The 27,803-nt window shown below is 42.6% G+C and overlaps 1 protein-coding gene and 1 long non-coding RNA gene across 4 annotated transcripts in view; one reads left to right on the top strand and one right to left on the bottom strand.

Moving 5' to 3' along the window:
• Window positions 1–27,803, bottom strand: part of TTC39C (tetratricopeptide repeat domain 39C) — a 120,191-nt gene that overhangs the window by 12,513 nt on the left and 79,875 nt on the right. For both annotated transcript variants that reach the window (XM_003914244.5, XM_009192537.4), the window contains exons 7-8: window positions 6,438–6,531; window positions 2,940–3,047 (exon numbers count right to left, since the gene is read on the bottom strand). In XM_003914244.5, coding sequence (XP_003914293.3) covers window positions 2,940–3,047; window positions 6,438–6,531 — 202 coding nt within the window. The remainder of the gene's footprint in view (window positions 1–2,939; window positions 3,048–6,437; window positions 6,532–27,803) is intronic.
• Window positions 21,072–27,803, top strand: part of LOC103879625 — an 80,987-nt gene continuing 74,255 nt past the window's right edge. For both annotated transcript variants that reach the window (XR_001897273.3, XR_640325.4), the window contains exon 1: window positions 21,072–21,940. This is a non-coding gene — a long non-coding RNA (uncharacterized LOC103879625). The remainder of the gene's footprint in view (window positions 21,941–27,803) is intronic.

Raw genomic sequence — 27,803 nt, 5'->3', positions numbered from 1 at the left:
TATATGTGATATTCTAGTATTTATTGGTAACTTATAATTTAGATATAATGTCAAACTTACAGAAAAGTTGCAGGAATAGTAGAGGTATATGATCACACAAATCTACTTCTAGGTATCTACCCAAAGGTACTGAAAGCAAGGACTAGAACAGATACCTGTATACCAATGTTCCAGGTAAGTACTCCACACAATAGCTAAACGATGGAAACAACCCAAATGTCCGTCCATGAATGAACGGATGCACAATGTGCCATATACATACAATGGAATATTATTCAGCCTGAAAAAAGGAAAGAGATCCTGACACATGTTATAACATGGATAAACCCTGAAGACATTATGCTAAATGAAATAAGCCAGACACAAAAGGACAAATATATTTCACTTATGCACGAGGTAGGTAGAATACTTAAATTCATAGAGACGGGAAGTAGAAGCATGGTAACCAGGGTCTTGGGGGAAAAGTGAATGGGGAGTTCCTGTTTACTGGGTAGAGCTTGGGATGATGAAGAAGTTCCGGAGATGGATGCTGGTGATGTTTGCAAAACAATCTGAGGGTTATCTGGAGTTACTGACACATACACCTAAAAAAGTTCAAATGGTAAATGATGCTACATATTTTATCACAATTTTTAAAAGTACAAAACTATTGACATAGTCGTACAAAACATTAATATGCTGGGGAGCTAAGCCCTGGTGGCAGTGTTCGGAGCCCCCGAGTGCCCATCCCCTCCAGCTCACCGCCAGCCCAAATGGCAGCTCCTGCATGACGGTATAACGGTGCTCCTTCCCTGCCTCATGTACTCTTTTTATGGTTTTTTTTGTTTTTTTGGTTTTTTTTTTTGAGACAGAGTTCACTCTGTTGCCAGGCTGGAGTGCAGCAGAGCGATCTCAGCTCACCGCAACCTCTGCCTCCCGGGTTCAAGCGATTCGCCTGCCTCAGCCCCCCAAGCAGCTGGGACTACAGGTGCCCGCCACCACGCCTGGCTTATTTTTGTATTTTTAGTAGAGACAGGGTTTCACCGTGTTGGCCAGGATGGTCTTGATCTCTTGACCTCGTGATCTGCCCGCCTTGGCCTTGCCTCATGTACTCTTTCTAGTGGAGCTATTCACCCACATCTTATCCTCTCTACAAAATCCCAGTGCAGAAACAGAGATCAGAATCCTTCATGCTTATCCTCTCCTATGGCTGGTATGGTTCTGGGATTTCCAAATATTGGGGGGGAATAAATGTTCCTCTATACAGCCACACTGTACATTTATGTATCTGAAACTCAACAGAGATGGAAACAATAAATAGCTGTCCACCATCGACTGTGCAGCCTAATTACACCTAACGGCTGCTGAGTTGTGTGCAGGCCTCTGTTTTCTGGGCTATTCAATCTGGGTTCATCAACTCTTCAACATATTAAACACAGTCACTCAACAAATAGCTGCTACTTTCATCTGAGATGTCTTCAAATTCTATACAACAACCCTTTAAGTGTGAGGCACAGCATATTATCCAGGATATGAAAAATAAGCTTATTCAAACATCAGGGACAGAGCCATGAGATCACACCTGTCAACTGGGACTGCTATGAGGAATATGGACACAAGCGGGCTTTGCACTGATGCTAATGGACCGATGCAATTTTATAGGGAATTTAAGATATCCAGAATATACTTATTGGTCAATGTTAATCAATTCTATCTTATTTTAAATATATCAGTTAAGAGGGCAGAATGGAAGTGGAAGATGGTTCATTAAATCTGAATGTTAAGAATAAGAAGGTATTGAAAATAATGATTGGATTAGTCTTGAATTTTAAGTAAAAGAACCACTGATGCGGCTGCATGAGGAGGGTTCATTACATAAACCAGAAATGGCTTACATGAAGTTGCTTAAAGGCAGAAAATGTACAACCTCTCGGTTTTCTTCAATTCCACACCTCTACAATTCTTAATCACACGGCCCTTTAGGTATTGAAGGATGCAGACAACTACTTTGGCCACCAGGTGGCAGCACATCTCTATCTGCTCATACAAGGGCAAAAAAAACCCTTATTCAAAACAGAATACAGGTGTTAATAACGATATGCGATGTAAACACCTTGCATCTGAAATATCACACTGTAAACACAATAAGGTTAGGAGGTAAAACAAGGTTGGAGCAGATGACTCCGACCTATGCAACTCTGTAACCAGGGCACTAACCAAACAAAAATATTAACACAGGTCAGGCTCTGCGGCTCATGCCTGTAATCCCAGTGCTTTGGGAGGCTGAGGCAGGAGGATTGCTTCAGGCCAGGAGTTAGAGATTGGCCTGGGCAACATAGCAAGACCTTGTTGCTACAAATTTTTTTTTTTAATTGGCCGGGCATGGTGGGGCACGCCTGTAGTTCCAGCTACTGTGGAGGCTGAGGCAGGAGGATCACTTGAGCCTGGGAAGTTGAGGCTATAGTGAGCTATGATCAGACCACTGCACTTCATTCAACCTGGGAAGAAGAGCAAGACCCAGAATAATAATTAAAAAATTAACACAATGAAAAAAAAGCCTGTTGAATTCTTAAAAATTCTTCAGAATCCCAATAAAAAACACAGCATATTAAGTAAAGGGATAGAGACAGGTTGAGGCAATTTAGGGCAAAATGTACAATAACCGGGAAGACCTCACAATATGCATTTCCAAGACAGAAAACAGGACCAAACCAGGCCCAAAGGGGAAGCGTGTGGTGAAGGCGCACCCTGGGCACTACTGAGTTTCTGGGTGCTCACCTGGGTCAGTGAACACAGTATTCTAGCACTATTTACTTGGTTCCATAAAACATTAACATGCTGGGAAAAGCCGTGGAAGGGCATAACTCTTGCTTCCTCCTGCCATCATTCCCCCATCTGCCCATGTGAGGCGAGCTAATTCACGACAGAGAGAGCACACTGAGGGACCATGGGCGACTCACCTGCAGTCAAGTAGGCATAATAGCACTGGGACCACCTGGACTCGTTTTTTAGCCTCTCAAAGGAATCAAATGCATCCTTGAAATTGAGCTCTATCATGCTGCACCAACCTATGGAAGAAATACTTTTAGCACATGACCCTAAAGTACTGAGCTTTATGACCCATATTTAAGCCACGAGTCTCTGATACTGTGATCATTCTCTGTGCATGTTCTATGAAATGTGTAAAAAACCTTAACCTGAAAACCTAAGAAATTATTTTTTCCCCTTAAATCCTTTCAATGTAAAGTTTGAATTAGACAAGGCACTTAGGTTTGAGTCAGACAACCAATGAAATAGCACAGAAGACCATGGCATAAAGATTTCTAGAAAGACACTCCAATTTACATCCTAACAGTTGTGAGGTTAACCCAAGTACAGCAGTACTGCTCCAAGAGTACACACAGGTGCAATAAGAAACAGTGGAAGCAACACTATTCGATTATGTACTTAATGACTACTACTCATTCTTTTTTTTTTGAGATAGAGTCTTGCTCTGTCGCCCAGGTTGAAGTGCAATGGTGTGATCTCGGCTCACTGCTCCCTGGGTTCAAGCAATTCTCCTGCCTCAGCCTCCCAAGTAGCTGGGATTACAAGCACCTGTCACCATGCCGGCTAATTTTTGTATTTTTAGTAGAGGTGAGGTTTCGCCATGTTGACCAGGCTGGTCTTGAACTCCCGACCTCAAGTATCTGCCTGCCTCAGCCTCCCAAAGTGCTGGGATTACAGGTGTGAGCCACCGTGCTCAGCCTACTCATTCTCAAAACCTTATAAGATCTAGAGCACAAGCCAATGAGAAAATAGGCATTTCCCTACCTTCCCTCAGCACACTGGGAGCGAAAGGCCCACCTTCCTGGATCAAAACAGTTAGGCAGGCATTCTAATAAGGAACTGCAGCAACTAAAATGTAAAGGATTTTATTCCCACTTTTCATCACGGTATCCCCCATCTCCTGAGCCCGTAATGTGTGCCAATGCTGTGGTAGGCACTTCACGTAATGCTCTCTAATCCTTATGACAACCTTGCAAAGGTGGCTAATAGTGTCCTTGTATTAGCAAGGACTAATCCTACGCCTGTAATCCCAGCACTTTGGGAGGCTGAGGTGGGAGGATCGCTTGAGCCCAAGAGATCTAGACCAGCCTGGGCAACATGGTGAAATCCCATCTCTATAAAAAATTAGCCAGGCGTGGTGGTGCATGCCTGTAATTCCAGCTACTTGGGAGACTGGGGTGGGAGGATCACCTGAGCCAGGGAGGTCTGGGCTGCAGTGAGCTGAGACTGCGCCACTGCCCTCCAGCCTGGATGACAGAGTGAGACCCTGTCTTTAAAAAAATAATAATAACTAAGGTATCAAGAGGTATGTTACCTGCTGAAGCCATACAGTTAAGAAGGAAGGAAGAACTGTGGATCAAAATCCAACACACTTTCCTTTAGATGATACTGCCTCCATAAAAAAAATTCTGTTATCAGGTACATCACTAAGTAATTGTATAAACTGAGACTTGCCATTTAAACTGTGGGAGGAAGAGTGGGTGAGATATACACTTCAGAAAATTCACTGTCAAATTCTATGGGATGTGATGTTGACATTGAGTAAAAATTTGGGCTCTTTTTTGAAACGGAGTCTCGCTCTGTCACCCAGGCTGGAGTGCAGTGGTGTGATCTCAGGTCACTGCAACCTCTGCCTCCTGGGTTCAAGCAATTCTCCTGCCTCAGCCTCCTGAGTAGCTGAGATTACAGGCACCCACCACCATACCTGGTTAATTTTTATATTTTTGGTAAAGACGGGGTTTTACCATGCTGACCTGGCTGGTCTCAAACTCCTGGCTTTAATCGATCTGCCCCCCTCAGCCTCCCAAAGAGCTGGGATTACAGGCGTGAGCTACGGTCTAGGCTGATTATTTTTATCCTAGCATAGACACTGGGGAAAGATTTGAATTAAATACAAAATAGAGATGGAAGGAAGCACTGACTCAGGAATAAGTCAGGAATAAGTCAGGAATAAGTCAGAAATAACCCAGGAAAAAGTACTCACTCAAGCTTCTGAGCCTGAATCGGAAGCCCGAGTTACTACCACCTTCTGAGTTAACCTTCCTAAGGCCTGAGTTGGATGATTTCTAAGCTTCCTTCTGCTCTAACATCCTATCCTGTCATAGGCCTTGAAATGATGCACCAATAAAAGGCCATCAAAGCTAGAGTTTTTCATTCAAGTTCTTTGAAACACATTTCATTCTATATTATGGCTACTAAGCAGAGCCCCAGCAGAGTGTAGATGACACAAAAACACATTTTCCACTGGATTATACTTCATTTCCTCTTTTTAAACCACAACAGGCATTTAAAACGTAATATTGTTTATTGGGCAGTTCACAATCTTTTGGTTTTCAGTTTTCCTTAAAAGGATTCAAGAAGACAATTGTGTCCACAGCAGGCAAAGCAAGTGGCAGGCAGCACAGGGCCTGACCCCCCCAAACTGACAGGTGTCAGCTGCTTCCCCGAGCATTCTGTCTCCACTTCTCTGTCCCTCTGCAGAAAGTTTTTTAAGTCTCAATTTCCCTTTGGAGTCTCATCACTATCTCATCATTTCTCTTTTCTTTTTGTCTCTGTCATTCCTTTCTTATGTGCTACATTATGTGACCTTGTTGTATTAGCTAAGTGAAACTCTGAAAAGTCTGAGTCCCTTATTTACAATTTTTTTTGTTTCAATTTCGAAGTTGCGTTTACTCTTCCCAGCACAATGGAGAAACTGTTACAGAGAAAGATTTTGCAACTACAAATGTAATAGGATCAGAGTTTCAGTGCAGTCAGCAAAGACCCATAGCATCAATTCTGGAGGAGAAGGGGGAAAATCTTAGGCAGATAAAGCCTTCCAGGTTTGTTTGTGACTGTCTCTCCAGTAAGGGAGAAGCAGAAGGTGGCAGCTAACATGTATGGAGCGCCTTCTGTGCCGGGTCCCCTGCATGAGGCTTCACACGTCATGTCATCCAAACCTGACAGCTGCTACAAGGGGAGGCACCTTAACTCCAATGGCAACTACGTGGCTGGGAAGGTTTGGGCAACTTGTCCACGGTCTCAGAGCTAGTTGATGAAAAACATTGGGGCTTGAGTCCAACTATCTCCTGTCTCCTATTTTTCTTCTCAAGTGAACACTGGTGGGAAGGAGTAACAAAGAGATTTGAATTCTAATGCACAGTCCAATAAGGTATTTCTGGTCATCTAATCAATTCATTTAACATCACCTATTATCCTAAAATCAAAATGCTGTAAAGAAAAAGTGTTATAAAGAAGTAATGAGAATCAGAGAGAGAAGTATCATTGCATGTGCTATGGGAATAATTGAAGTCCTTCTTACTACAGAAGGCATCAAGCATTTTGCAGACACGCATCAAATGGCATGAAAGCTAAGACACTGCATTAATACTACCTCCTAAAAAGAGGCTGGACAGACATTTCATATTTACCAATTTCATACAGACAGACATGTTGAATTTCTCTCTGATCTACTGCAAGTTCCAAAGCAGTGTGGAAAGACGTCAAGGCACTGTTGATCTGACACTAAGGAGGAAAGGAAAACAGAATTATCGGCTAAGATCTGTCGATAACATTACAATCATCATAATTCAAAAGCATCTTTTTCCTTCATAGTTATTTTAAACAGGTTAAGCAGTATAGAAGACAGCGGTTTAAAGATTGCTAGGAAAATACTCCGATTTGCCCCCACACAGCTGTGAAATTAACCTAAGCACAGAGAACCTCTCCTTTCTCAGGTGGTAATGGCTCAGCTCGCACGGCCTTCTCCTTCTGCATTCTCTCATACTTGTAGGATATGCTGGATTTTAACTGTTTGCTAATCTAGCTCCTTGTTACCACATAGGTGTGGAAAGGGAAGGGACTCTATTTCATCCCCGTGTGCACCCAGCCCTGGCCCAGAAGTCTCTCAATCACTACTGAGTGAATGCACCAAGCCACTCTCATTAGCCTGGTCCTCAGTGAGCTCTTCACCATACAGTTGACAGTCTGCTTCTATACCCTAGAATGCTGTTCTCCAATGGCTTCTGCTCATCAAATCTCCTCTCCCAACACTTCAGAAATTCTCTGAGGATCCAGATTACATTTCCGACATTTGCATTCACATAACACTGCCTGGGACCCAGCAAACTCTCAAATGTTGGCTCTACTTACTCCCAGTTAAACACATTTCGTTTTTTACTCCACTAAAGATCTCGTTCAGGGTCTGCCAACACGATGCCACAAGTACCCAAGAGGAGCAGCTCAAAAGCATCACCAGGATTTGAAGGGTTAGTTTCATCTTAGATAGGCATTGAGAAATGCTAAATGTCATGTATCATTAATAAATAAATCTTGAAGACCCAGATGACCTGACAGCTTCATTCTGAACGGTGCGTGCATTTTTTTCTTGCTCTGCTGGTGCCAGGGCTCCTCTCATCACTGCCCTACACTTGCAGGGAGGTGGACTTCCCTCCCCTGGGCTTCCAGGTGTGCCTCCTGCTGCTTCTCTATGCTTCCTCCCTATTCAACACTCCCAACTGCCCCTTCTGTCCACAGCCAGCCAGGTGGGGCGGAAGGGTCCTAGAGGAGAAGCTGCAGGCTTCTCAGAGGACGGGTCCCCCACCCGCAGACCTGGGCTCCTTTTCTCCGCACGTCACTGCAGGAGGCCTCAGGGAAACAAGGGCGCCGATGAGTCAGCAGGTGATCCTCAGGACAGCCTGTGACTCAGGAACACTGTAAGCCACATGACTCATTAACCAAGGCCCAGCTGGATCAATAACTGCTCATGCCCCAAAGTAACACTCTCCTCTGTTGTCAGGAAGGTTGAAACTGTAGCATTCAATCCATTATCACCGTTTATGAATACTGACCAGGTAGCCACAGAAGACACGTACCACCGCATCCCTGATTCCTGTTCTCAGTAACTTAACGTCCACTTGGAGGAAACCTCATAGCAATGGGAATCGCCCACAGCTCAGAAGGCAGGCATTGACACTGACTGTTAGTTAGCACACAGCCCAAATACAAAACATCAGGGTTGAAAACAAGAAAAAGCAATCCTTTATGACGCAGGAATGTGTGCATGAGCGCGTGTGGAGGTATCTCGACGCTCATGTCACACCCCACGTTTAATTCTTCCCTTTTGGGATCAACAGTTCTTTTCCTGAATCAGATATGCACTCCATTTAGCATATTTATACAGAAACCACAGCATTAGGCGTTCAGCTTTGCACACCTCTCTCACTTTGCTAAATTAATGACATAGTTCTCACATACAGAATGTTTCTAGATGGGGCATCACCACCGAGCCGTCCCCTGCTGTCCCCCACAGTACATGACAGTGCAATAGCACGCTGTCCTTCAGAGAACAGCAAATTAATCAGGAAACATTTACTGGGCAACCGCTATGTGCCAGGGACAGGCTCTGGAGATAAAAAGATGAGTCCAAACAAAGCTTTGAATCCCAGTAAAGGAAAAAGAAATCCAGGTAGTATTTCAATCAAATTATTTCTCTTAACCCTTTCAAACTCTCTGAGGTAGGCATGTATTAATTCCATTTGCAGATGAAGAAAGTAAAGTTCAAAGAAGTTAAGGAGCTTGGTCAAGGTCAACAAGGCAACAACTGACTAGTAATCAAAATTCTGCCTCAACTGCCTCTAAAGTGTGCTTTCTTCGGGGCATTAATGCCTTGAGAGCGTGGTTTGACGTGTCGACGGACGTGGTTGGGAGGCGTTAATGTATGGCGATGGTTAGAGGCGATAATACGCGAAGCGTGGATAGAGAGGCGTGTACGCAAACGTGGTTAGAGGCTGCATTAATGCATGGCGGTGGTTAATAAAGGATCCTGAATGTGAGAGACTTTATCCTGGATTGACCGAGGTTGAGGTTTTCATACAATCCGCTGTGTCATTCCAGAAGTGACGCATGGGAGAAGGGACATAATCGGCTATTGCGGACGGAGCCTGGAGTGATACTCTAAATCCCAGAAGGCCAGCAGCCACCAGAAGCTGGAAGAGAGCAAGGCAGGAGTTCTCCGCTGCCCAGCGTCAAAAATAGCTTGCCAGCTGAGGCCGGGTTGAAGTGGGCTCAATGGCGTATGCGGTAAACAGAACTGCAGAATTCATTTCTGTAGTTCTGTCATAAATGCGGGTGAGGGAATTATGACGGGCAAACCATTAGCCGCAGTTGAAATGGGTGCCATGGCCTGCTGCATATATACAACATATTCTACACACGTTTACACACGCACACATATATATATGACTAAAATTTAAAGACAGGGTCTAGCTCTGCCTCCCCAGGCTGGAGTGCAGTGGTTGCATTTCATGCCACTGGCAGCACTCCAGTCTTTGGTCAGGCAATACTCCCATCTCAACCTCTAAGTAAGCTGGGACATTAGACTAGCATTGTAATGGACTCTAAATTACAAGTTATATTTTTTGTAGACCGGGTCTCACTACATTGGCCCAGGCTGGTCTGGGCTCCTGAGTAGTTGATCCTCCCGCCGACAAGGTCATGGGATTACGCAGCATGAAAATACCATGCTTACATTCTCCACTAAAAAATTTAAAAGAAAAAAAAAAAATGATGTGAGGATTTTTTTTTTTTTGGAGATTAGAGTCTCACTCTGTCACCCCAGGCTGCACAGTCCCAGCGGTGGCGTTCTGGGCCTCCCCCCTAGGAAGTTCAGCCGATTCTCCTCGGCCTCTCCCCAGTAGCTGAGACTACAAGGCATCCGCACCATTTCTGCCACATACAGCTAATTTATGTTTTTAGTGAGATGGGGTTTTCTGCCACATTGGCCAGGCTAGTCTCAAACACCTGACCTTGTGACCATGTGGCTACTCTAAAGTGCTGGGATTACGGTGTGAGCCCACCCAGACCCATAGTGGGCTCTTAATTTGTCATCCTCGTCTCTCTTTAGAGGCTGGGCGTGGTGAGCTCACAGGTCGGAGATCGACATGACAAACTAATAGTAAACCATCTCTACAATGCAAAATTGGCTGGAGTGTGGTGGCACGTGTCTGTAACCCCAGCTGCTCAGGAGAGGCTGAGGCAGGAGAATCCGCTGAACCGAGAGGTGCAGGTTGCAGTGAGCAAGATGCATGCTGCTCAGCCTGGTGACAGGCGAGACGTGTCAAAATGAATCTTTCATCGCGAGTCCTGCATGGACCAGAGAAAGAATTATCTTCAACTGGATACTTGATTCACAGTTCAATTTTAAAGAAATACAGATACTCTGACCTCAAAAGCATTTGCTTTAAAATGGGCTGGTATAAAAAGCCACTAGGCCAGGACTGACTTAGTGCCCTCTAGGCTTTTGTCTCATTAATTATACCTGGACACACTGTGTCACAAAAACCACTCCAAGCCTCAGTTTCCTCACTAGTAAAATGAGAAACAATACTGGCTAGCTGTATCTGCTTCCAGCAAAAGCCATGAAGAACACAAAGCACAAACCTTTGCCAAATTAAGTATGGCATATTTATTGACAAATTCACATCAGCATAATCTGCTGCCATGGCACTGTTACTAAAGATGGAGCATATTTTTCCAGTTATTCGAGTCTGTCCTCTTACCGGTATATTCCTAGGTATTTTCTAGTTCTTCTAGCAACTCTAAAAGGTATTCATTGCTCCATTTTATTCTCTAAGTGAGTGTTGCTGGTATGTGGGAAAACTCTGGATTTTGGCAAGTTGATTTTGTGTATGACACAATATCATCCTCTTAGGAGTTCTCTCTCATATATATATATATTCAATTGCCTTGGATTTTCCATGGAGGCATTAAAATAATTTGCAAGTGACAGTACTGTCTCTTCTTCCAGAACAAATTTGTTAATTGGCTAGAAACACCAGTTAAAATACTGAATTATAACAGCACACTGCATTGCTGTCTTTAATGAGGCCACCATTAAATATGGTTTCACCATTAAATAGGGCTTGCTGCAAGTAGATGCCATTTTTTACTAAATAAGAAATTTCCTTCCCATTTATACCTTACTAACAGTTTTTTTTTTTTTAATTTGGATCGAGCAGTACATTTTATTAAATACCATTGATAGGACTGTATGGTTTTATCAATTATATTTCCTTAATGCAAGAAATAACAGGAACACATTACCTGAGGCTGAACCACGCTTGTCTTTTTGGAATAAGTCCTACCAGGTCATAGTACAGCATTTTAAAATTACAATGTTGGATTTAATTTGCTATTATTTAAATTTTTTTTTTTTTAGACAGAGTCTTACTCTGTTGCGCAGGCTTGAGTGCAGAGGCGTGATCTCGGCTTGGCTCACTGCAATCTCTGCCTCCTGGGTTCGAGTGATTCCCGTGCCTTAGCCTCCTGATTAGCTGGGATTACAGGTGTGCACCACCAGATCCTGCTAATTTTTTGGATTTTTACTAGAGACAGGGTTTCACCATGTTGGCCAGGCTGGTCTTGAACTCCCGACCTCAGGTGATCCGCCTGCTTCAGCCTCCCTAAGTGCTGGGATTACGGGCATGAGCCACTGCATCCGGCTTGTTTAGAATTTCGATATTGGGAATGCATGACCAAACATTTGTCATTCAGTGCTTTACTCTTTGGTTATCAGGATAATGCCAGACTTGCAGAACCAGCTGCAAATATTTTCATATTTCCTGTGCTCTGAACTGTATAAATAACTAGTTCACTTTCTAAAGCCATGCGTTTCAACTGAATAATTAAATGTTTAAATCGCCATAATTTAAATGTTTTTCTTAATGGCCACACAGTGTAACAAAGAATATTAGACTTTAGACAATACTACCCAATTCTAGCACCAACTTTATAATCAACACAAGTTTGAACCTTAGGAAATAATTTGCTTTGTTTATATTCTCAGGGGGTGCTGAAATTTTGTTTCATTTTAAAGTTTCTTTAATTATTATTATTATTATTAGAAACAGGGTCTTGCTCTGTCACCCAGGCTGGAGTGCCTTGAACTTTTGGGCTCAAGCAATCCTCCCACCTCAGCCTCCTGAGTAGCTGGGACTATGTGTGCACACCACGAATCTGGCTAATTTTTAACTTTTTGTGTTTTTTTTTTTTTTTTTTTTTTTGTAGAGACGGGGGTCTTGCTATGTTTCTCAGGCTGTTCTCGAACTCCTGGCCTCAGGCAGTCCTCCTGTGTTGGCCTCTCAAAGCACCGGGATTACAGGCATGAGCCACAGCACCCAGCTGGGATGTTGAAATAAATTTCATTTAAGTATAATACTCTTAGGAAAGGTACCTTGTCTTTAAAAACAAGTGTCACCTGTTAATAGTGGTGGGAAATAATCCACAATATTGTTTTCCAACATTCTGAACACACACTCACAGTAAATGGCAATTAAGTCTCCTACCAATTGTTTCAGACTCACTAGGAGAAATGCCAGATTTTATCCAACAGGCATAATTAAGATCTGTTTAAGATCCTATCATAAATACACAAGAATGTACTCTTGCCTAATATCCAAACACATGCATGTTCTGTGGCAAGAGAAGGGACAAAGAGAAATAAACCATGTACTATAAAAGGATGGAGCAACTACAGGTGACATTTTCCACAAAATTAAAAAATTCAAGCTATTATTGATATTTCCACACTAATGTACTTTTAAAGCCCTATATAAAGATCTCAACATATAAACATGAAGATACAAAAAAGTCTGAATGATTCTCAGAGTCAACACATGAAGCCTGGGGCCTACTAATGTTCCCTGTCGTTCTATTGAAAAATGCTCACCAGCAATACCTAACTGAGAGGACTCGCTGAACTCAGCTACCCAGCAAAAGGTTCCATGTCTAGAGTTGCGAAAAGAGTAGAAATGGAAACAAGCCCTAGTTCTTTTGGGGATTTGGCCCAGACTATATTGCCAAAGGGATGTCAAGTTCCAGCCCTCCCCGAATCTGTAACACAAGATTCTGCTTCCCAAGCGAGCAGTTTCCTTTTGTGCCATCTCCAAATCATATTTAATGTTAAATGACAAAAAGCTCACACGCGCAAAGGTTTCAGTTCAGAGCCCTGTCTGCTGGCGTTAAGATAATGTTGGTGCCACTTCCATCTGTTGGGTTAAACATCGGACAAGAGGTGACTGTTGCAGGGACAAATCACAGAACACAATAGTCCCTTCTTCCCTAATTCTATAGCTTTGATGTGCATTTGCCTTTGAGAATGTTCAAATCTGTTAGATAAATAAGTTTGCAATTTGTAAAACATAAGCACATTCTATTTTAAGATGTTTTAAGCAACTAGTAAGTAAAAAGCCTGTTAGAGCCTAAGCGACATGGTGAAACCCCATCTCTACAAAAACACAAAAAATTAGGTGGGTTTGGTGGTGCATGCCTGTAGCCCCACCTTCTTGGGAGGCTGTGGTGGGAGGATCGCTTGAGCCCGGGAGGTCGAATCTGCAATGAGCCGTGATTGCACCACTGCACTCCCGCCTGGGTGGTAGAGGGAGACCCTGTCTCAAAAACAAAAATTTGTTAGTGTATTAGTCTATTTTCATACTGCTTATAAAGAAATACCTGAGACTGGGTAATTTATGAAAAAAGAGAAGTTTAATGGACTCACAGGTCCACATGGCTGGGGAGGCCTTGCATCATGGCAGAAGGTGAAGGAGGAGCAAAGGCACGTCTTACATGGTGGCAGGCAAGAGAAGTGCAGAGCAAAGGAGGGGGAAAGCTCCTTATAAAACCGTCAGCTCTCATGAGAACTCACTCACTATCATGAGAACAGGATGGGGGAAACTGCCTCCCTGATTCAATTACCTCCACCTGGCCCCTCCCATGACACATGGGGACTATGAGAACTACAATTCAAGATGAAATTTGGATGCAGACACAGCCAAAACATATCAGTTAGAATAGCAAAATTCACGAGATATATTTAGAATAAAAGAAGCACTCAGCAAGTAGAGTGTGCATGTGGATGTGTGTGTGTGTACATGTGTGTGTGTTAGTGAGAGAAGGATGAAAGGCCTAAGAGATATTTAATATTCATGAGGTATTTGGGAACTAACTATGCATGAGATTAAATATACAAACAATACTAAATATTTAGCATACTAAATATACATGAGAACTTAATATTCATGAGGTCTTAATTTGACCATCCACTGGTGACACCCATTCAGGCACCAGGTATCCTCTGCCCAGTAAAACACCAATAAAACTCATGGCTGGGTCAGGTGCGGTGGCCCACGCCTGTAATCCCAGCACTTTGGGACACTGAGGCAGGCAGATCACTTGAGGTCAGGAGATCAAGACCAGCCTGGCCAACATGGTGAAATCCCGTCTCTACTAAAAACACAAAAATTAGCCAGGCATGGTGGCATGCACCTGTAATCACAGCTCCTCGGGAGGCTGAAGCAGGAGAATTGCTTGAACCCAGGAGGTGGAGGTTGCAGTGAGCCGAGATAGTGCCACTGCACTGGGCCACAGAACCAGACTCCATCTCAAAACAAAACAAAACAAAACAACCCATGGATGTCCATCAGTCTACTGCACTATGGCCAGGTGTACTCATCCCCATGGGTCTCTGATCAATTGTGTGCCACAGCCCAGGATGCCCTCCACCTGCAGGCCCCCTCTCTCAAAACACAACGCTGGTCCTTCTAACCACATGTCAGTGAGGAAGAGGGATGTGCAGAGGAAGGGAGGGGAGGACACTGCATGTTGCACACCCCAGCACCCAGGTTGCACGGTCCTCCCACCCACCCCGCCTGCAGCCTCTCCTGAGAGCACTAACTGATGCTTTCTCTTTCCCCAGGCTATTCACTGAGCGATTTACATCAATTCAGTAAACTGCGTGATTCCAGCCCATTTTAATATGGTGTGAGAATCTTTCAGTTCTGAGACCTCTGGAAGAATATGTAGGTGGTGTGCTTGGAGGTGACCAGGGCACCGACGGCATCTGCATAAAAAGGGAGAGAAACGTCCAGTTGCCCATGGCGAGACACTAATTGGCACTGGTTGTCAACCATTAGGAACTGAATTGTGTCCCTCCAAATTCATGTTAAAGTCCTAAGCCCTACATCAGAATGTGACCTTATTTGGAAACAGGGTTGTTGAAGATGTGATGAGTTAGGTTTAGATGAGGTCACACTGGAGTAGGGTGGGTCCTCACGCACTCATAAAGGGGGAAAATGCAGACGCGGAGGCCAGCGCAAAGAGAGAACACCATGCAGAGGTGGAGGCAGAGACGGGGCGACACTTCTACAGGCCAGGACATGGCAAAGCTTGCCAGCAAGCCCCAGAAGCCAGGAGAGACGAATGGAACAGGTTCTCCCTCACAGCCCTCAGAGGAGCTAATTCTGCTGACTCTAATTTTGGACATCTAGCCCAGAGCTGCGGGACAATACACTTTTGTTGTTTAAGTCCCCAGTTTGTGATACTTTGTTACGGCAGCCATAGGAAACCAAGACACCAACTGTCAGGGGTGTCCCTTCTTTGGGGATCCATTCACCTCCGTCCACCATCACTTATGTGGTGGCATGGAAGTGTCTTTCTCTGGTGTAAGGGCAAGGGTGAGCACCTGTCCAGCGAGGCAAGTCACAGTGCTCCCCACATCCTACTCAGAAGCCACCCCAGGAGCTCTCACAGGTGACGAAGGTGGGCCAGTGCGGTGCCTGCCTACAAGTGTGTGTGTGTGTATGTGTACGTGCAGGCGTGTGTGTGTGCACGCATATGTATTTAATATATGCATGCCTATATAGTACATTTATTTCCCTCTTAGGTTGGCAAATTATAACAGAAATTTGTATAAATACCCGATTACCAGCCATAAAGATTTTAGTAATTTTCCATATGTACCAACAGTTTGTAAAGGGTCAATTTCCCTATATCTTTTATTCACACTGAATGTTTTCAGTATTAGCCAACCATTTCTCCATGTTGTTTTAATTGGCATTTCCTGGATTTTTGCGAGGTTCACATGTTATTGGCCATGTGTATATCTTATTTCCTGACTACCCAGCTTAGGTGTTTTGGCATTTTTCTTTTTCTGTGCTTTTATTTATTTATCCTTCCATTATGTCCTAATTTTGAAAGAACTCTTTCTACATTAAAGATGCTAACCTTTAGTAGGTTAGCATCCAGGGTTTCTTTTTTTTTTCTTTTTTTGAACTTTATAATATTTTTACAATACAGAAGTTTATTTTTATGTCAATTCTATCAATCTTTTGATCAATTTATGATCAATTTTATCCATCTTTTTCTTAATATGCTTTGATTTTACAGTTATGTTTAGAAAGTTCTTGATGGGGGAGATGGAGCTTTTACTACTACTGGGGATGTGGAATTCATGAAATTTGCATAATTAGGGAGCTGTTTCCACATGCCATAAATATGGCTGCTCCCATTCTGACAAGAGTCCAGGAGCTATAGAAACATAACCATCATCACAGCACAACTGAGAGGAAAAGAACAAGAGACTGTACTTTGTATTCATTCATCACAGACACATGCACAGTCACACACACCACACATACACACACACACACCCTGCTCTAAGCACTGGGCACTGGTCTAGGCATTTGAGATACAGCAGTGGCCCAAACCAAGTCTCTGTCCTCGTGGATCTTACGTTCTCATTCTAATGGGGAGGGGCAGACAATAAACAAATAAGGAAACCCCTTTACACAGTGTCCCGAGAGAAGTCTCTGGGTAGGGATGAGGTGGGTGGTCTCCCTGAGAGGTGACTCTGAACAAACTCAAGGAAGTGAGGTACTGGTGAAAGCAGGTATCAGAGGTAAAAATGTCCTAGGCAGGGCCCAGAAAGCACAAAGGCCCCGAGGCAGCCCTGTGCCCTGTGCATTTAAGGAAGGAAGGAAGCCAGTGGGGCAGGGGTGGAGTGGGGATGGCCACAGTGGGTGGGCGACGAGGCTGCAGAGGCAACAGACGGTCAGTTCATGCAGGCCCTGATGACCATTATAAGAATCTGGGATGTGGAGCTGGGTGCAGTGGCCCATACCTATAATCCCAGAACTTTGGGAGGCCAAGGTGGGTGGCTCATTTGAGGTCAGGAGTTCAAGACCAGCCTGGCCAGCATGGTGAAACCCAGTGTCTACTAAAAATACAAAAATTAGCCGGGTGTGGTGGCAAGTGCCTGTAATCCCAGCTACTCGAGAGGCTGAGGCAGGAGAATCGCCTGAACCCAGAAGGTGGAGGTTGCAAGGAGCTGAGATGACACCACTGCACTCCAGTCTAGGCGACAGAACGAGACTCCACCTCAAAAAAAAAAAAAAAAAAAAAGTGAATTTGGGATTTCGCACTGAATGGGAAGGGAAGTTATTTAAGGGTTTTGTACAGAGACATGACATAATGTAACCTAAATTTTACTAATGAAGTTACTTTGACAGATATGTTAGAACAGACTGCAGGGCAAGAAGAGCAAAAGCAGGGAGTCAGGATGATGTGACCATCCAGGAGAAAAACAGCGTTGGCTGAGACTGAGGCAGGAGGAGGGGCAGGTGGGAAGGGCAGAAAGAATTAGCCTCTGAAATTCCTAATTCATTCATAAAACTCCATATAGTATAAGAAAGTGACTCTGAATGTGAACATCACATGTGAAAGAGATACATACAGCAAACAAAAGCTGATGCTGACCTTGAAATATATGCCCTATAGGAGACAAGGCAGGGGAGTTCAGTGAGTTTCCAAGAACCAGACCACCTGCGAGCTGTTTGTTACTGCTGGCTATGCAGACCAATGGCAGATAAGTAAATTACACACAGATTTCCGTACCACAAGGATGTTGTGCACGTCTCCATTTGTCCTTTCATGGTTTGTATAAATAATTTCCAACAAGAACACCTCCAGTGCCTACTGTGAATGACTGTTTAGAAGATACAGATCCCCACCTGATAATTATAGTCAATAGTCAGGTATTGAGCAAATGTAAATAGTATATATTTCTGGAACGCAAGATGTCTATCTGTACCTTGACGTACTTTTGAACTTCACCACATTCTCAAATGAATATGACTTATTTGGACAGAATGAGGCAGCTGGAAATTAACATTCTGATGTGGAGCAAGGAGAGGCTAAGTAAAGAGACTTTTTTTCTTTTTCTTTTTTTTTCCCAGACAGGGTCTCACTCTGTTGCCCAGGTTGGAGTGCAGTGGCACGATCACGGCTCACTGCAACCTCTGCCTCCTAGACTCCAGGGATCCTCCCACCTCAGCCCCCCGGAGTAGGTGGCACTATGTGCACACAACACCTGGTTAACTTCTGTATTTTTTGTAGAGACAGGGTTTTGCCATGTTGCCCAGGCTGGTCTCGAACTCCTCCCACCTGGCCCTCCCAAGGTGGGATTACAGGCGTGAGCCACCACACTGGCCTAGGGAAAGAGCCTTTCAGCACAGCTGCTTTAATAAGCTTATCCTGGTCTCATCATCCTAATCAGAGGGGCCAACATGTAGGGTGCTCTTAACCCTGTGCCTGGTAAGAGGGCAAACCTTCCTCATTGGCCAGGTGTACAATCTCCAGGCCTCACTGAAGGCCACGCAGCCTTTGAGGTGGAGCCCAAACGCGAACCTGCTCAGTCTGACTCCAGAGCCAGCACTGTGGACCTCCCCGCTCCACGGCCTCCTCAACCTAAAGACAGGCCCCACCTCTCCAGTCGTCTCCACCCACAGCAACCACCCATTCACTTGGCGCTTTCTTTTTCTTGCTTTTTAGTGTATGCACAACGCTTTCTTCATAATTGAATTGCATGTTTCTTGTGGGCAGGGAATTTTCATCCCCAGAAGGCCTTTCACATCATAGCCAATAAATACTTGATTATGTACAAATAATGGATAGAGTTGTTATGTTTTCAGCATCTCCACATGAATGAATAGCAGTCCCCTTGAAAAATGAGTTATGCAACTGAATCCACCACTAATGGTAGAGGAAATGAAAAACGCACCAGTTACAAAATTTCCTTGGTCCCTCAACAGTTATGACAGGATTTTGACATTTGTGATGGAAAGGACTTCATAGTGGGATTTACAATTCAGACACGATTCTGTCCAGATAGGAAAGGAGCACTTGATAAACAAACCCTGTGCTTAGTGCTTTACCCTTCCCAGGCTGCATTACTGAAGGCTGACACCGTCTCCTAACGGGAAGTACTGCCTTCATTTTTACCGATGAGGATACAGGCTCAGAAAGCTGGGCTGGGCCAGTAAGTTGAAGACCCCATTTTGAGATGAGCCTGGTGCTCTCTCCACTATACCAAAATGCCTTTTAAAATGATGGGGAAAATGTATGTGAAACATAGCAGTAAGTTGAAAAGAAATGTGCCTATGTTAAAGACGTTATCAAAGAATTAAAAATAACAGCGAAGAAGATAACGCAAAGAATTAACTCAGAAAACCAAATAATAGAAATACAGAAGACACTAGTCTACAAACACAGCCACACAACTCCAATGGAGACGGCATTTCAAGACAGATAAACCTAGAAAGCCGAGAAGATCTAATATGCATCAAGACTGGTATAAGAAACAAACCATACACTGAATATTTCCTAGACCTGAATGACACTCTCTGTAAAGGGTGTTCAATGGGGAAGAGGCTATGTGGATTTTTTTTTTTTTTTTTTTTTGACAGAGTCTCTCTCTGTCGCCAGGCTGGAGTGCAGTGGCACCATCTCAACTCACTGCAACCTCTGCTTACTGGGTTCAAGGGATTCTCCTGCCTCAGCTTCCTGATTTTTAGTAGAGACGGGGTTTCACCATATTGGCCAGGATAGTCTCGATCTCTTGACCTGGTGATATGCCTGCCTTGGCCTCCCAAAGTGCTGGGATTACAGGCATGAGCCACAGTGCTCAGCCAATTTTTTAAAATGAAGAATTAAAGCCAAGTTGTAAAAAGCAGAAGCAATCCCAGGGAGTTAGTTTTGAAGATTTTATTGAGATACATAGTGAGTTTTGAAGCTTTATTGAGATATAATTCACAAACCAGAAAATGCATCCTTTTCAAGTATAAAATTAAGTGGCTTTTAAAATATATTCACAGAACCACAACATTTGAAAGCTGGAAGAGATCTCACAAATTACCTAGCCGACTGCTTCCCAAAGTACGTTCTACTGAAGCTTTTAGTCTCACAGGCTACAGTATAAACAGGAATTTTCCTGGTCAGAAAAACTGGTTAAACATGGCATTAACTGCATACTCTCATCTTCCCCTTGGAGAATCACAGTGCAAAACTAAAGCCTGGGAGAAGTCCCAGGATATTCCAATTAACCCGACACAGAACCTCTTTTCATGGAACATGTACTAACAGACCATCAATCAGTGAGCCGGGGCCAGTGCTTCAGAAAACCCTGACTTATTCCAACCACCTAACATCCAGGTGAATAAAAAGAACACCAGAGAAGGCCCACTGGCTTGAGGTCTCTGAGCTCCTTCAGACTGCCTGACGTGAAAGCAACATTGAGAAATAATTGTTGCTGTTTATGGCAGAGCCAAAACTAGAAACCAGATTCACAGACTTCTAGTCCAATGTTCTCTCTACAATGCCACACACTAAAAGCTGAAGCTGGGAAGCCTTATGTCAATAAATCCCCTCCACTCTGGCCGCAGCCCTAAGGACAGTCACACTGCAGTGCTACTGTCCTTCCGGCCAACGACTCGGCACTCACTCCAAGCCTTGTGCTGCACACGCCTCTGGGGTCACCTCACTGAACCCTAACAGCTAAACTGCGCCAAGGTACTACTGGGGTCCCCATCTCACTGAGGAGGGAAGCAAGGCTTAAAGAGGTGAAGGATCTTGTCCGAGGTCACTCAGCAAGAGTGGAGGGGCCAGGATTCATCCCAGCAGTGGCCTCCAGGGGTAAGCTCTAAACCCCGGGTTTCTGCCAGGCAGAGGACGAAGGCCACAGACTCAGAGTAGGCCTCCTGTGAAGTTTACTAAAGGACGTAAGATGAATTATAATCATAATCAGATAATTAAGATACATCACAATGAACATTTAATAAAATCTTCAGCCTCCCTAAACACTCTCAAGTAAAACAGATAAAGAAATTTAGGTCAAATTTCCATTTAGGGAATAAGATCAAATCCCTAATCCCACAACACCAATATCAAACTATTCTAATACAACAAATGTGTTATGATAAACTATTAAGAAAAACTATAAAACAAGCTAAGTTAAGGGAAACTAGAAACAATGGAAATTTAAAAATGAGTTGATAAAAAAATCAATCTCTCTCTCTCTCAAAACCAATATGATAATCCAAAAGCTTAATCATAAAATTAAGAAAACACAAATTAGTCTAATAAAATAATACCACCTTTTTACAGATCTGAAACTAGTATTCAGTTATATGTTTGGAAAGAAAACTATAACATAAAACTAAAATGGATATAAGTAAATATATAGTAACATTATAGAAAGAAATAAGGGAAGTTATTAAAAAACTGATTTCAAAAGGGAATTTCACAACAGTAAGTTACATGAGAATTCCTTCCAAGTTTAATGGCAGTTTAATTACTGTAAGTGATTTGTTTCTCCAAAATGTAAGAAAGAGATGGTTTTAGTCAAATCATTAAAAACAAATCAGGTTTATTCCTAAAGCCTAGTAAAAACAAGTCCCAGAAATATTTATATTCACATTTAAATATGTATACATATTAATTGCTAAGTTACATATATAAGTTATATATTATATATAACATTGTTATGGATTGAATGCTTCTGCCTCACAAAATTGATACATGAAATCCTAACCCTCACTGGAACTGTATTAGGAGGTGGGAGTTTTGTGAGGTAATCAGGTCATGAGGGTGAAGCCCTCATGAATGCAATTTGTGACTTCATAAAAGAGACCCCTGAGAGCTCTCTAGCCCCTTTCCACCATCTGAGGACACAGTAAGAAGCCATCATCTATGAACCAGGACATGGTCCTCACTAGACACCCAATCTTCTGGCACTGTGATCTCATACCTGTCAGCCTCCAGAACTGTGAGAAATAAGTGTTCTTTTAGTCACCCAATCTATGGTACTCTTTTATAGTAGCCCAAACTAAGACCTATATATATATACACACACACACACACACACACACATTTCTGTAACTTAGCAAATAAAAGCAGTGGGATATACTAGAAAAAACACTGAATTAAAAAAAGAAAGCAGCACTTTGGGAGGCCGAGATGGGCAGATCATGAGGTCAGGAGATCGAGACCATCCTGGCTAACACGGTGAAACCCTGTCTCTACTAAAAATACAAAAATTAGCCAGGCGTGGTGGTGGGCGCCTGTAGTCCCAGCTACTCGGGAGGCTGAGGCAGGAGAATGGTGTGAACCCGGGAGGCGGAGCTTGCAGTGAGTGGAGATCGTGCCACTGCACTCCAGCCTGGGTGACAGAGCGAGACTCCGTCTCAAAAAAAAAAAAAAGTCCAGGCTGGGTGCAGTGACTCATGCCTGTAATCCCAGCACTTTGGGAGGCCAAGGCAGGAGGATCACTTGAGATCAGGAGTTGAAGATCAGCCTGGCCAACATGGTGAAACCCCATCTCTACTAAGAATACAAAAATTAGCCAGGTGTGCTGTTGGGTTACTCAGCTGTAATGCCAGCTACTCAGGAGGCTGAGGCAGGAGAATTGCTTGAACCAGGAGGCAGAGTTTGCAAAGAGCCAAGATTGCACCACTGCACTCCAGCCTGGGTGACAAAGTGAAACTCCATCTAAAAAGAGAAGAAAAAGAGATGAAGAGAAGAGAAAAGAAAAAAGAAAGGGAGGGAGGGAGGAAAAGAAAGCAAGAAAGCAAGAGACAGACAGATGGAAAGGGGAGGGGAGGGGAAGTGAGAGGGGAGGGGAGGGGAGGGGAGGAGAGGGGAGAAAAGGAAAGGAAAGGGGAGAAAGGAAAGGGGAGAAAAGAAAGGAAGGAAGGAGGGAAGGAAAGAAGAGAGAAAGAAGGGAGGGAAGGAGGGAAAGGAAGGAAAGGAAAGAAAGAAAGCCTGAATTCTAGGTCTTCCTTAATCCTAAAATAACCATGCACACTTTCACAAAGTACTTACTCATCTGGACCCCTGCTTGCTATATATAAGAAAGGACAGACATATGCAAAAATTTTATAGTCAAAATGGGAGAAATAAAAGGTAACATGACTAAATGAAGATATATCCTCAGTGACTAAGAAATATTATAAACATAGTAAAATTTAAATTTCCCCATAATACAGAGAACCTGAGAAACTGAGAGTTATGCATGTATGTAAGAGAACAAGTGGATAAAAAATAATATAACATATATTTTTAAGGCAATAATGATGTTTTATTTAAGGCATATGCAGGGTCTTCAAAATGGTCATATATTATATTATATATTATAATATCATATATTGTATTATATTATAATGTGCATTATAATAAAACTATGCATGAATTTCACATTTTTTTATCTCAAAATAAGCCCATACTAACTTGTTATAACATGTCTGAGCAGGATCTAGTTTGAGGAACTAAGAAGTATAAGACATCAATTTGAAAAGAGCCCCTATCAGACCAACATAAATTCTGCATTTAAATGGAAGCAAGAACAAACATAAAACTTATGGTGAGGCTTGGGTGAAAGAATGGTGAAATCACTGACACTTTACAAAAAGTTTATGGGAATAATTCCCCAAACTTTTTGAAGTCCCCTTATCACAATTATCAAAGCTATATAATATTCATTTAAAAATAAAAAGTATAAAGATAAAATATAAAAAGTAAAAAAAAAATATTTTATCTATTTCAAGAATTTGATTCAATGACAGGAAGAGAAAATACCCTCGAATCAAAAGTGAATCCCTGATTTACAGAAGGGATCAGAATCAGCAGTTTGCAAATGGATAACTAAGTTTATGAAGGGGCCGAGATGATGTTGAAGATGAAGCCCAAAGTGGCAGACCATCTACATAGATTTGCAAAGAAAATATTAATCTTGTTCATGCCCTAATTGAAGGGGACTACATAAATAATAGCCAACACCATAGACATCTCAATTGGTTCAGCTTACACCATTCTGACCAAAAAAGCTGAGCAAACTTTCATTTGATGGGTGCCAAAACCACTGCACCCAGATCAGCTGCAGATATGGGCACAGTTTTCAATCGTCATTTGATGGGTGCCAAAACCACTGCACCCAGATCAGCTGCAGACATGGGCACAGTTTTCAATCGAAATTGTAAACAAGTGGGATCAAGATCCTTAAGCGTCTCTTCAAGGAATCGTAATAGGAGATGAAACATGGATTTACCACTACAATCCTGCAGACCAAGCACAATCTAAGCAATGGCTACAAAGAGGTGGGAGTGGCCTAGTCACAGCAAAGAAAGCAAGAGCAAAGGGGATGGCAACAGTTTTTTTGGGATGCTCAAGGCATTTTGCTTGTTGATTTTCTGGGCATGGGGACAAAGAACGATAACATCTGCTATTTATGAGATTGTTTTAAGGAAGTTAGCCAAAGATTTAGCAGCAAAACACCCAGGAAAGCTTCACCAGAGAGTCCTCCACTGTGACAATGTTCCTGCCCATTCCTCTCATCAAACAAGGCCAATTTTGTGAGAGTTTCCTTGGGAATCATTAGGCATTCACCTTACGGTCCTGATTTGGCTCCCTCTGACTTCTTTTTGTTTCCTAATTTTAAAGGGCACTGATTTTTCTTCAGTTAATTATGTAAAAAAGACCGCACTGTAAAAAAGACTGCACTGACATGGTTAAATTCCCAGGACCCATAGTTCTTTAAGGATAGACTAAATGGTTGGTACCATCACTTACAAAAGAGTCTGGAACTTGATAGAGCTTATGTTAATAAAGTTTGTGGTTTATAATTTTATCTTTTAATTCTACTTGTCAATGTACTTTTTTAAGTCCCCTTATCACAATTATCAAAGCTATATAATATTCATTTAAAAATAATATAAAGATAAAATACAAAAAGTAAAAAAAAAAGATTTTATCTATTTTAAGAATTTGATTCAATGACAGGAAGAGAAAATATCCTCGAATCAAAAGCACATCCCTGATTTACAGAAGGGATCAGAATAAAACCGTATGTATATCTCATACATGCAAAGAGGCATGAAAATACAGTAAGATAGTTTTTAAATATCCATTTACAATTTAAAAACAGAATAGTCTATAAATCTTATTTTGGGACGGAAGATAAATTTCATTTCGGAGAAGTGAGTCTATCATTATAACAACAATGTGTACATGTCTGAATGTTCGAAGTTCCCACGATTAAAGGCAACATTAGTTCTCACAATGAAAGTAATATAATAGATGGAAAATATAATTAACTTCACTAATATTTATATTAAACATTTAGAATTTGGACAAATATATAAGAAATACAGGCATACCTCATTTTATTGCACTTCACAGATACTGCCTTTTTTCTTCAACAAATAGAAGGTGTGTGGCAACCCTGCATCGAGTAAGTGCACTGGCATCATTTTTCCAACAGTATGAGCTCACTTTGTGTCTCTGTGTCACGTTTTGGTAATTCTCCCAATACTTCAAATTTTTCATGACTGCTATACTTGTTATGGTGATCTATGATCAGTGACCTTTGATGTTACTATTTTAATTGTTTTGGAGCACCACAAACCGTGCTCACGTAAGACAACAAACTTAATTGATAAATGTTGTGTGTGATCTGGCTGCTCCACTAACCAGCCATTCCCCCTTCTCTCTCCCTCTCTTTGGGCCCCTCATTCCATGAGATACATTAATTGAGGTTGATTAATAACCCTACAACGGCCTCTAAGTGTTCAAGTGAAAGAAAGAATTGCAAGTCTCTCACTTTAAATCAAAAGCTAGAAATCATTAAGCTTAATGAGGAAGCCATGTTGAAAGCTGAGAAAGGCTAGAAGTTAGGTGCCTTATGCCAGTTAGCCAAGTTGTGAATGCAAAGGAAAAGTTTTTTGTTTGTTTATTTGTTTGTTTTTGAGGCAGAGTTTCACTCTTGTCGCCCAGGCTGGAGTGCAATGGTGCGATCTCGGCTGACTGCAACCTCTGCCTCCCAGGTTCAATCAATTCTCCTGCCTCAGCCTCCCAAGTAGCTGGGGTTACAGGTATGTGCCACCACGCCCAGCTAATTTTTGTATTTTTAGTAGAGATGGGGTTTCACCATGTTAGCCAGGCTGGTCTTGAACTCCTGGTCTCAGGTGATCTGCTGGCCTCAGCCTCCCACAGAGCTGGGATTACAAGCATGAGCCACTGCACCCAGCCGAAAACTTCGTGAAAGACATTAAAAGTGCTATTCCAGGGAACACACGAATGATAAGAAAGCAAACCAGCCTTATTGCTGATACGAATAAAGTTTTAGTGGTCTGGATAGAAGATCAAACCAGCCACAACATTCCTTTAAACCAAAGCCTCATCCAGAGCAAGATCCCAGCTCTCTTCAATTCTTTGAAGGCTGACAGAGGTGAGGAAGCTGCAGAAGAAAAGCCCAAGATTAGCCGAGGTTAGTTCATGAGGTTTAAGGAAAGAAGCCATTTCCATAACGTAAAAGCACAAGGTGAAGCAGCAAGTGCTGATGGAGAAGCCACAGCAAGAAAACCAGAAGATCTAGCTAAGATCATTGATGAAGGCGGCTATACTAAACAACCGATTTTCAGTGGAGACAAAACAGCCTTCTATTGGAAGAAGATGCCATCTAGAATTTTCATAGCTTGAGAAGTCAATGCTTGGCTTCAAAGCTTCAAAGGACAGGGTGGCTCTCTTCCGAGGGGCGAATTCTGCTGGTGACATTAAGTTGAAGACAATGCTCACTTAACATTTTGAAAATCATAGGGCCCTTCACAATTAGGCTAAATCTACTCTTCCTCTTCCTGTGCTCTATAAATGGAAAAAGAAAGCCTGAATGACAGCACATCTGTTTACAACATGGTTTACTGAGTATTTTAAGCACACTGTCGAGACATACTTCTCAGAATAAATAAATAAAAAAAAAAAGATTCCTTTCAAAGCGTTACTGCTTATTGACAATGTACCTGTTCACCCAAGAGCTCTAATGGAAATGTACAATGAGATTTACTGTTGCTTTCATGTCTGTTAACGCAACATCCATTCTGCAGCTCACAGAACAAGGAGTAATTTTGACTTTCAAGTCTTATTATTTAAGAAATACATTTGATAAGGCTATAGCTGCCACAGACATGGCTTCCTCTGATGGATTTGAGCAAAGTAAATTGAAAACCCTCTGGAAAAGATTTATCACTGTAAATGCCATTAAGAACGTGGATTCATAGAAGGAGGTCAAAATAACATTAATGGGGGTTTGGAAGAACTTAATTCCAACCCTCCTAGATGTCTTTGAGAGGTTCAAGACTTCAGTGGAGGAAGGAACAGCCAATGTGGTAGAAATAGCAAGAAAACGAGAATCAGAAGTGGAGCCTGAAGATGGGACTGACTTGCAATCGCAGGACAAAACATGAAGAGATGGGAGGGGCTTATGAGGAGTGAGCACAGAAAATGGTTTCTTGCGATGGAATCTCCTCCTGGTGAAGATGCTGTGAACCCTGCTGAAATGACAACAGAAGACTTAAAACATCACATAGGTTTAGTTGATAAGGTAGATGTAAGGTTTGAAAGGATTGATTTCATTCTGAAAGAAGTCCTACTGTGGGTAAAATGCTATCAAACAGCATCACATTCTACAGAGAAATCATTTGTGAAAGGAAGAGTCAATCGGCGGGTAAACTTCACTGTTGCCTTACTACAAGAAATTGCCACAGCCACCCCCACCTTCAGCAACCACCACCCTGATCAGCCAGTAGCCATCGACATCTAGGCAACACCCTCCACCAGCCAAAACATTACGACTTGCTGAA

This window comes from Papio anubis, chromosome 19 (genome assembly GCF_008728515.1).
Source record: "Papio anubis isolate 15944 chromosome 19, Panubis1.0, whole genome shotgun sequence".
NCBI classification, from domain to species: Eukaryota; Metazoa; Chordata; class Mammalia; order Primates; family Cercopithecidae; genus Papio; species Papio anubis.
Note: the sequence above shows the minus strand (reverse complement) of the source record. Positions and strands in the feature narration are given on the sequence as shown.